At 32.2% G+C, this 11,198-nt stretch overlaps 1 protein-coding gene across 3 annotated transcripts in view; it reads right to left on the reverse strand.

Moving 5' to 3' along the window:
- The window catches only part of prim2 (DNA primase subunit 2), a 126,371-nt gene extending 117,033 nt beyond the window's left edge, over positions 1-9,338 (reverse strand). The window contains exons 1-7 of one of the 3 annotated variants that reach the window (XM_068212830.2): positions 9,302-9,338; positions 8,786-8,937; positions 7,958-8,070; positions 7,530-7,624; positions 5,555-5,675; positions 3,670-3,765; positions 2,798-2,935 (exon numbers count right to left, since the gene is read on the reverse strand). In XM_068212830.2, the coding sequence (XP_068068931.2) occupies positions 2,798-2,935; positions 3,670-3,765; positions 5,555-5,675; positions 7,530-7,624; positions 7,958-8,070; positions 8,786-8,930 (708 nt within the window). In that variant the 5' untranslated portion in view covers positions 8,931-8,937; positions 9,302-9,338. 3 annotated transcript variants of the gene reach the window in all.
- Between the last annotated feature and the right edge of the window lie 1,860 nt (positions 9,339-11,198).

Consider the following 11,198-nt stretch of genomic DNA (forward strand, 5'->3'; position numbering starts at 1 on the left):
GAAGACAGCAGAAGTCAATAATCCATTTGAATTATTCAGCCGGATGTGTTTACCGCTCCAAAGTACTTTAATTGTTTCTTAACATAAAATATATTGTGTTCAAAATGCAGGAATTTTACTAATTACAAAGCCACACTGATATGCTATTTCAGAGCGAACATTTAGAGTAGCATGGTAAACAATATCGGGAGCGCGTCACAGGTTGTCATTGTTTAGAAATGACCCAATGTGAACATAAAAGCAACTTCAGCTCAGTTAAGCAGGCTAGGCAGAATAGCACTACTTACTGATGTTTAACTGTTGAACTGAATATAACCTACATTATAAATACTGTAAAAGGACATTATGAAACTAAAAACAGTGACTTCAATCTTTCACCGGGAGATTTCAGTGGCTAAACAACACGTCTGCATATAACCCATTTATAACAACATCTGCATCAGCTCTGCGTGAAGCTAAAATAGTTTTAAAACAGAACATTACCTCTCTAACAGAAACAATTTAGCCATGGTATCATCCTTCCTCCAGCGTTCAAAAGTAACTCTAATATTGATTTAGGAGTTTAAAATGTTTCAATTCAGCATTTGATTTTGCCGCTACTGACATTCGTGTGCACGTGTCGTGAACGCGCAGGCCCACCTAGATGCGCAAAAGCCCAAATCTGCATTTGTTGACAGACAGTTTAAGGCTACTTATCTGAATTATAGGAAATGTCGGCCCGTCATTATTTAATTGGATGAACCCTAACCTTTACTGTAATCATTACTATTGGACTGTAAAGAGACTTTCAACCAGCACAACAAAAAATGTTTCTGAAGACAATCCCCTACTGCACCTTTATAAAACTAATATAACGTAATCTGGATAAACTACAATGAAATATCCCCATAGTAGAGGAGTCAAAAAATACGCATTGGGCTACAACACAGTAGGTATGTGCAGTATACCGGTTCTGGAAAAATATTGGTACACATTATAATATTTCAAACAATTCGATATCATCATTTTGCTAAATTCGTTACTTGACATTACTTCACAATCTGCTGCTGAAAATAGTAAACTTCATAACAGAACGACAAGATGGATTATCAAACAGACAAAACTTCATCAATGCACAAAAAACTGGCACACAAGGAGAATATTAGAAGTGAACCTGGCATTATATTGCATATAAAACAGCTGATGAAGGTGAATGAACTGACCCTATGGACTTGTATGCAAGCGCTGCTACAAATACCTCAGGAGGCACATCAGATCACATCAACAATTTGTCACTTGCTCATCCTGATCTTTTCCACAAATTTAGAGATTGCCAGGTGAGTGCACCTGTATAAATTAAGTGCACCTGTAATAATATACATTATAATGCACCTGTATTAATATACATCTTGTATAAATTAAGATTAAGACAACTGATTAATAACAACACAGTGTGACAAACACGAAAGCTCAAACGTGAATGTTAAAGAGTAGAGTCAGTTTTGGTCCTATAGTATTTATAACAATCAAATATTAATTGAACTTTAATGAAGCAAGAATAATAAGCTATATTAATTTTAGTTTCTTTAATGGGAGGCTGCCGCACGGCCAACCGCTAAGATAATGTAAATGTTTTTTCTTCAGCAATCTGAACTTAAAATTGACCAAAAAAAAAAAAAGTGCGAGAGATAAAAATGCATTTGAGTTTACATGCACTTGTGTTGATCAGTAGTGAATAAATATCTATTAAATCAAAATGTAAAAAATATGACTATTGCACTCACCTGTTGATCTCTAAATTTGCTCAAACCTTTAGGATGAGGTGGTGATTTTGAATCCTGACTGTTGGAATAACACTTTAGAGTAAAGAAATGTATTAAATGTTTACGTAAGCTGACCCAACAGTGAAAGAGATTTTATCTGTCTATTTTAGTCATTACGGATTTTAAATGAACTAATAAGTTGCGTAGCTTGTTATTTTAACATTACTATGTTTAAAACACATGCCTGACATTAACTAAAATTATTAAATACTGTAAAATGTTCATTCATTTGCTGGTATGGCATCTTCATTTAGAAGATCTGAATTTAGTTTCATCGAAATTTATTTATATTTAAAAACTTATTTATATTTTGAGGCTGATTATTTGTCACCTATGGTATCGATACAGAGGCATTAGTCTGGTATCGTACTGAATCCAAAATTATAGTATAGAGCCATCCCTACCTTACAGTACAAGTTGTACTGCTGGAAACGCAGTAGGCCCAGCTCATATGACCAATACACCAATTATTGTTTTATATACGTGGCTAAAGATTTGCTTTCTGTCCTGAATTAAGGACAGAGGGTAGCAGGGGCTTGGGAAGATGGGAGGAGGGTACATCAGTAAACAATGACAGTACCATGATTTGTACTGTGAGAAGCATACCATGTTTTTTAGGGGTTTGGTTTGAATATTGTTAAACCCCTGGCAACCATTGGATGCAGAAGTATAAATTGAGCTTTAAAGTCTCTGGCCTCTATTAATGTTCAGTTTACACAGTTTGTAGTATAAAATTGTTGCAATGCAGAGATCATTTTGGAGAAAAAGCCAACTGGATCCAGTTTCTGGCCAGTCGAGTGGTGCATCTCTAAAATTAACATAGCACAGGCCCTATTTATAACATCCATCTCGGTCAGCTGAGATGAACAACCATGTACAAACGAATCTCAAGTATCACCAATTGTTCTGAGCAGGATCTAACATTTTAAAACAAATACACTGCGACATTTAAGAGACGTTAATAACACTGAAGTTAAAATAACCAAGCTACTTACCGCAAGTGCTTTGGACAATCTTGTGCGGAAGTCATTCAGGACAATGGTGACAATTTCATTTTGGGGAATGTAAGCATTGCCAGCCAATAAGTAGACTTTCCTTGTGCGCACTAAATCCAGGGCATCCTGAAATGGGACCTTTAACACGCATGCAAAAAATGTATCATTTATGTGCTTTATAACATGGATCAAAGACATAAAGGTGTTTTGAATCAACTAAACATGCAAGTGTAATGCAGGTTTTCACCATACATTAGAATGTGTTCCGTATTTGCTAATTTATAAAAGCATTAAGTCAAACATTTCTACCTCGATTTACAAGACACACACTAATATATAATTCAGTGTAAAATAATTTAGTTTTCATAAAAAAAAGTAATATTTAAAACAAAAATCATTTGATCCCTTATAAACAAATTGTCCTTTTAAACTTGTATAATTTGCCAAGATATTTTAAAGCACTAGGTGTTACCAATTTTTTAGAGAGGTTTGTAATCACTTGCTTTATTTTAGTTTTTTATTTAATATTACCTTTTCTTCCATAAATATATCTGTAACACTGACCAATTAAAAAAATGTTTTGATATAATTTATTAAATAATTTTACTCATTTTTGACATTTTGTATTCTAAATGTCCTCAAAAAATGTTAGAAAATTAAATGAAATAAAGTGTCGTCCCATCTTTGACCTATTAGCATAACAATAGATACAAATGAAAATGACAAATGAAAGTAATGTTTATAAATACAATTTCTCTTTCCAGCTTAGACACGTATACCTCATTAATATGCCTTCTAAAATATAAATTGCCTTTGTCAGAAACCAAGCATTAAATACATTTTTAAGAATTAGAATAGCATAAGTAACTTACTCTGTAGAAATCATATTCTTCTAGTGTGATTCCACTTAATCCATAACTGGAGTTGATGAGCTTGTCTCTTAGGTATTTCTTTTCCTCTGCACTAACCTGTAAAGTGAAATGAAAACAGCAAATGTGACATTTAGTTTCAAGTATCTAGGAGAGGCAGTGAAAGCACAAAGCATGTTTTATTACAATTCAGAATGAAACCTAAAAAAAAAACTTGTAAAAAGGTCATAAAATCTAGAATTGTGTATTTTTTTTATTGGTATATAATAACATTTGCATTTATTTAAGTTAGAAAACACAAACATTCCAGCACAGATCAGAAATCATAACACTATTAGATGAGTAGAACTGAGAGAAATCAACTAAATGGTGAGCAATGTTTAGGGTGTAAAATAACTGCCCCCTGCAGGACTGAGAGTGAAAACACATTCAACCTCTACACTTCTGAAAAAGCAGTGCTCCTATTAGGCTTTCAAGTGATGTTTTTAAACTAATTTCGAGAGGAGCACGTGATATAATTGACTGCAGCTGGCCACCTATCTACACTCATTAGTTAGCCAATCAGATCTATCCTAACTCACTATAAGTAGCCTAGCTAGATATTATTCCCTTATCTTGGTTTTCCGAAGAAACCCCCCATCCACCCCTTTCTCCACCTTTCCTCCTTTAAAAAGGGGAGCTCTCGAGAACCACCTGATCTCGTACTCCCCTCACATGCTCTATGGACCTGGCGGGAGCCTTGGGCTCAACTATCTCCGAGCTCAGAGTTCTCTCCCGGGACAGCATGCCAAACCTGCTAACAGTTGTCAAGCGATATCTAAGTGTGAACTCTTGAAATAATAATAAATAAAAGGCATCAAAGCATTTGAATACAAATTGAAATCTATGTATTTCAAATGAAGATTCCCATGTTCAGGACAAAGTGTTGCATTAGATAAAAGGATTAAAAGACTTAGTAAGAAGAAAGAAAATGTAATGAATTATTTAAAGGGAACAAAACACGTCAATTTATATTCTAAATGTAAATTTATAGGAATCACACAATAAGCTGTATTAACATTTCAACAAACAAAAATAGCGAAAACATTTATTTTTCCCAACCTCCATTTTTTTATTAATTTTTCAAATAAAACTTCATCTTTAAATTAATATGCTTCCAAATAATTTTCACACAGCAACTTTTTATTCAAACTTTTCTTGTTTTTTCAGTGAGAAGGTCTACAGATCCTTAAACCAAGACACATTTATTTGAAGCTTGCCTGATAAAAGTTTTGTTTCTGTGAAACTGATCAAAACGAAACAAGTTTGACTAAAACAAATATCTGCTGTTAGAATAAACAAAATTAACAAAAGATTAATTTTCAAACGGCATTTACTGTTATTTGTTCTTGCTTTAACCATAAACTCATAAAAGCAAGGATTAATTTCTTCTTGCATTAATTTGCTTGATTTAAGTAAATATAGAATAATAATATACAGTATTTTAAATTATTAGATATTTGTATAGTCACAAAAATCATTCAATAAATCAATGTTTAATCCAATGACTTAATAAAGACGTTTTGCTATGACTCAAGATATTTTTAAGTCTTAAATTGTGGTAGATATTTTTTAAAACCTTTAAGACCTGTAAAACCATATTGGTCAGGTATGCATTGAAAAGCTGAAGCATCACATCAGTTTTGAAAATGATTATAAGGAAATAATCAATATAAATCATCTCTGTATAAAGACAAACATCTAAATTCAAACTGTGAAAATGGTTACTTTGATGATAACATATATTAAAAGTTACATTTATAACAGTTCCTTTTTTTTTTTTACAGTTTTGCAATAACTAACAATAAATAAATGATAAGGTTGCAAAAGGTATTTTTAAAAGCCTTACCGTCTCATACTTCAAATTATTCTTATGCAAAAACTCAGTCTTGTGCTTTGAAGAAAGAATCCCGAACCTGTAACGAAAAAGATCCATTTCCTGCTGGATAAACCATCGCCTAAGGTCCTCCCTAAAGCAAAAAAAAGTATGCGATTTATTAAATGCAGTTGAAGTCAGAATTATTAGCCTCTTTTTTTTTTTTGATTAGTGCTGTCAAAATTAGTGCATTAACGCATGCGATTAATTTGAAATATTTAACACGTAAAAAAATGAACGCAATAAACGCAATTGCAGTTTTTTTTCCTGTTGAGGCCGTCGTGGGTTCAACATGCAAAGAAATATGAATAAAACCAAGAAAGCACTTTATGAAGGCAATTTTCAGTATAAAACAATCAATCTCGCATTACCAGGCTATCCAGCCTTTCCTCCAGAGTTTCATGCAATATCGGGTGTTTCATTTTTAACTTTCAACTTTTGTTTTAAGTTTTCAACTTTTGTTTACTTTTGTTTTAATTTGTTCATACTTTAGAACGCTTAGTTTAAGCAAATTTGATGAACGCGATCATGCATGTAAAATCTTAAGGGAGTCGCTCCGGCTGCCCTATCCTGCGCGCGTTGTGTGCGTGTGTGTGTGTGTGTGTACGTATATTTGAGACATATCAGGACACAAATCTGTATAATGACATGGGTATGACACAGGTATTACAAAAAGGAGGTGAAATATGAGGACATTGGTGCTGTCCTCATTTCTCAAAATGCTTATAAATCTCCCAGAATGAGTTTAATCAGAGAGTAAAGCTGCACACAGTCTCCTGTGATGGTTGGGGTTAGGGGTGGGTGGGTTGAGGGCAATACAATATATGGTTTGGACAATATAAAAGGAATGGAAACCTATGTAATGTCCCCACGTTTCACAAAAACAAACATGCGTGCGTGCGTGTGTGCACACGTGATTCTTAGCAACAAACCTGCCTAAACATAGTTGTTCGTAGCCACCAAATCAAAACATTACAAATTGCAGTGAGATTGTGTTGCACTCTCAGCTCACATCATTTAAAAGAAAAGGTCTACATTGTCCCCCGATAATGTCAACAGACTGGACTGTTTTAGCAACAGGCTGAATGTAAAGGAAGTCTAAGCAAAATTGTTTCTACTTTATAATTAATGTTCTCAACTCACAACAATACAACTTTTTAATAAGTGCAATTATTTGTATTCAATACTTTATTATTATTATAATTTTCCATTTTCCATATCTGCAATGCCTGTATTTTGGCTTTTTTTTTTGCAGTCCACTTACAATCTAACTTGGAAACCAATTTTTTCTTTATTGGCATTGATTGTTTTAAAATTCAAATGGCTTTAACATGCCTCTGTTTTTATTTCTGCAACAAATATGGCTGTCAAGCCAGTATGTAGATGGTTTATTGGGGTGTGTTGTTTACATGAAGTAATCTGTGTTTCAAGATAAACAAAAATTCTAATAAACAATTATATTTTGAATTTAAATAATTTTTTTATCAATTTTAAGGTCAAAATTATTAACTCCTTTAAGCTATATATTTTTTACAGAACAAAACTTTGTTATACAATGACTTGTCTAATCACCCTAACCTGCCTAGTTAACCTAATTAACCTAGTTAAGCCTTTAAATGTCACTTTAGGCTTTACAGAAGTGTCTTGAAAAATATCTAGCCAAATATTATTTCATGTCATCATGGCAAAGATAAAATAAATCAGTTATTAGAAATGAGTTATTAAAACTATTATGTTTAGAAATGTGTAGAAAAATATCTCTCCAATAAACAAAAATTGGGGAAAAAAATAAACAGAGGGGGCTAATAATTCTGACTTCAACTGTAGTTTTTCTATTAAGAGCGTAAATGTTATAAACATACTCATAGCTCAATTTTCAACAAAGACAGATTAGAGTCCCTCATGACTAAAATTAATCAATCTGTAAAAGTATAACCTAATTACTTACGTTTGGCAATAAGCCAAGCGGAGAATAAAATGGGAGATATGGTCTTTTCTTCGTTTCTCATATTCAGATGTTACTCCTGGAACCTTTCGGTCATCCTGGGTTATTAAAAAAAAATGAACATACTGCACTCATTTAAGATTTTTAAAACTTTTTAAAGACAATAAATCTGTGTAAATATAACATTGTGTTGTATGAAAGAGTTACAGTACAGTCAATACAAATCATCAGTTAACATCAAATAACATAATGCAAGTTTTAAAAAAGTAGAAATATTAAAATAACAATAATAATAATTCATTCTCAAGGAAAGGTTCTGATGCTCAGTGTACAGCTAAAAAAAATGATGATCCCCTTGAGCACTAGTGCATGCCCCATAAGTACAGTATAGAAATGTACACATATATTTCTTATGAAGAATGTGTCCTTACCACTTCTGCCCTGAATGGAAAGTTCAGGCTTAAAAACTCAGCTTCCAGTTTTTTGATGTACTGGTCTGTAGTTTTCACATAGCTCACTCCAAGGTTTTCCACAGTTTTGAGCACTTGGAAAAGCATAGAATAAAAGCACATTTAACATGGCATTCTTGAGTAGTCGTGATTAATAAATGTACACATTGTTCAACATATTTTTAAACCGAAATTATTAATTGTAATAATGTTATTCCAATGGGGCTAAAGATAAGTTCAGTAAAATACTTAAAAAATAATAATGTCTTAATATTGGAGTACTGAAGTGTGTGTTTTTTTCAAATAAACAAGAACTTACATGTAACAATAGCATGGTACATTCATTAAATCATTTATTAAAGACATTAAATACATGGCTCACCCAAAACTAAGGTTCCTGTCATCATTTACTCAACCTTAACTTTTTTTACAAACCTATCTGAGTTTCTTAATTCCAGTGAAAACAAAATAATGGTTTTAAAAAATCTTGGAAATGGATAACTATTGACTTTCTTGGTACGTTTTTCTACATTTGTGTCAAAAGATAACATTATTTGAACATTCTTCAAAATACCTTCCTTTATGCTCAACAAACAAACAACTTAAAAAAATGTTTTAAACCCCTTTCAGAGTGAGTATATTTTCATTATTGGGTCAACTATCCCTTTAACAAGACATTACTAATCAGAGACAATATGGTTTAATTAAAAATTACAAATAAATAAAAAGTTATGACTATTTAACAATCATTCTCATTTTTAGTGCATTATGATGGTTAATAAACAAACATGGCATGTGCTAAAGACTCACATTTCAGTCTCTCAACTGCAAAGGTCTCAAACTCGATGAGGGAGATGTTGTCCAGAGGAGGCTGACCATAAAACTGCAGACAGTGATCATACAGATCACTCTGAGAGCTGCTGATCAGCTTCTTCCTTCTGCCTGAAAACTGCATTTTAAACCTACACAACAGAGATAACGTTATAGGGCTATAGTTTAAGCTTTAAAAAAGTGCTACAACTGAAATAATTCATGATCCGAACAACATTAAATAATCCAGACTTGTAACAATACTTAAATAACATAAGTACGCAGTACAGCTTTTGTGACAGATTATTAATGTGTGTAACTAGAACAATGCTAAGTTAAAAGCTAACGTAGTTCATTATACGCAGGTAATATATGTTGCTTTATGTCAGCAAAGTCCTCGCGGGTGTTTAACGTTACACACTTAAACATGGTAATGATATTAGCGTTAGGTGTATAAACAAAAGCTGGATGTATACAGAATTTTTACACGTTACTGCCAGAGAACAACAAACCTGCCTGTCTCTTCCAGGGGCCTGAATCCCGCCAAGGAGCTGACGTTCCAAACAAAGCGCGGGTATATGACGCCACTCACAAAATCCACCAATCGTATTCAACAAACGTCTGTTTCCGGGGGCTGTTACAGAATCATTTAGAAGACTCGGTTCTTTTGAACAATTCATTTGAAAAAACGGACATTTTTGGTTCACTGATTTATTGAAATTTATTTTAAGTTTTATTTACATTGAGATGATTACACATAATTTTGTAACCGACTCAAACAACCAGTTCTTGATCAATGACATCGATTCGTGACGTATTACTTTCTCGTGTGTTTCTGACATTGCAAAAATGCTTTAATGTAGGGTGTTTTTATTAGTAAATTTGTATTAGTAGTTTTTTTTATTATGTTATATATTATGTAAGTATATTAGATCTAAATATGCAAATATTAATTTACAGCCAGAACGCAACTTTTTTTTAGATTCAACTAAAGTTTTTATTTTGTAAATATTTCTGTAATTATAAAATTAAAGTATCTTTTCACAGCACCAGTCAAACGCTAGATCAAATCTACTACGTCCTATTATTGCCCACTGTCATTTATCGCAAACATTCGGACAAGTTTTGGTAAACGATTCATTGAAAAGATTCAACTCAAAAGAACGCTATCATATAAACAAGTTTGCAGTTTAAGGGCCTTTGAATTAAATACACACATTTAATTGTAGCTTAAATTGAATTGTATTTTAATTTGATAAAATTTAAAATGCATTTATATTTGCAGTACAAAGTATTTATTACATTATTTCTTATTTTATTTTATTTTATTTCTTAACTTAAATGAAAAATTGTCCTTCATAATTTTATGAAGTTTAGTTGTATATACACTGTAGAACATTTGCGTAAATCTGCAGTTTTCTGTATTTTGTTATTCATGTTTTTATTTTTAATTTTCCCAGTTTAGCCTATGCTTTTAAATTGCATTATGGGACCTTTCTTTTAACAACTTTGAAAAGTTCGAAGTAAAAGTGACTTTTATTAACATTTTTAATAGTTCAAAGATAATGTCTGGGTTTGTGTTTGTCGGTACGGGAACCTTGCAATAAACTACATTTTCTGTTATTTTAAAGACTTAATAATTTATAATACGTCATATTATTTAAAACTACTTAAATGTCAATAATGTTAAATTTTCAACATCAAAAGTCAACAGAGAGAGGTCCAATAATAAAGTTCAACTGTAATCAAAACTTAGGCCTATGAATCACAAAATAGGAGTTGGCTATTTTCTATAAATGGTAATCTAAGCGTGAGAACTGCGTTCCACTGAAAATACGCAGTTTGTTGATTCTGCATCACAGATATCTGCGCGTACTTCCACATCTCACCCACACACCCCAGCTGACTGACGACTGTAAAACATCTTCTTCCTGCAGGCACGGCTTCATCTAAACCATATTAACCGATTCCTCTTATTTGTATAAATAATTGAGTAACTGAAAGCAGCATGTTCATAAATGACAGCATGCTTAAAAAATAAAATGTGTCCAAATGGCTTGCTATGCGCATACACGCATACACGTGCTCAGTGGGATGGAGATGTTGGCTTATACTGCCCTCCATTGGCTATGCAGTAGAAGTGTTTTTTCTATTATTTTCTTTTTTTTTTTATTATTATTGTTTTCAATAACAAAAACAATAGATTGCAGAAATTTGGAACATTAGAAAAAATTGAGATGTTACAATCTGCATAATACAATATAAAAAAAAAGAAAAAAGAAAAAATACTAATAAAAATTAAAATTAAAAACAGAGGCCAGAGGAAAAACTATAAAAGGTTACATATGAAAGCCATTTTTTTACTTTTAAAAGACTTTTTGTTTTTATGCCCTTTAAAGACAAAATATTTGAC

The sequence above is a fragment of the Danio rerio genome, chromosome 13 (genome assembly GCF_049306965.1).
Source record: "Danio rerio strain Tuebingen ecotype United States chromosome 13, GRCz12tu, whole genome shotgun sequence".
Lineage (NCBI taxonomy): Eukaryota > Metazoa > Chordata > Actinopteri > Cypriniformes > Danionidae > Danio > Danio rerio.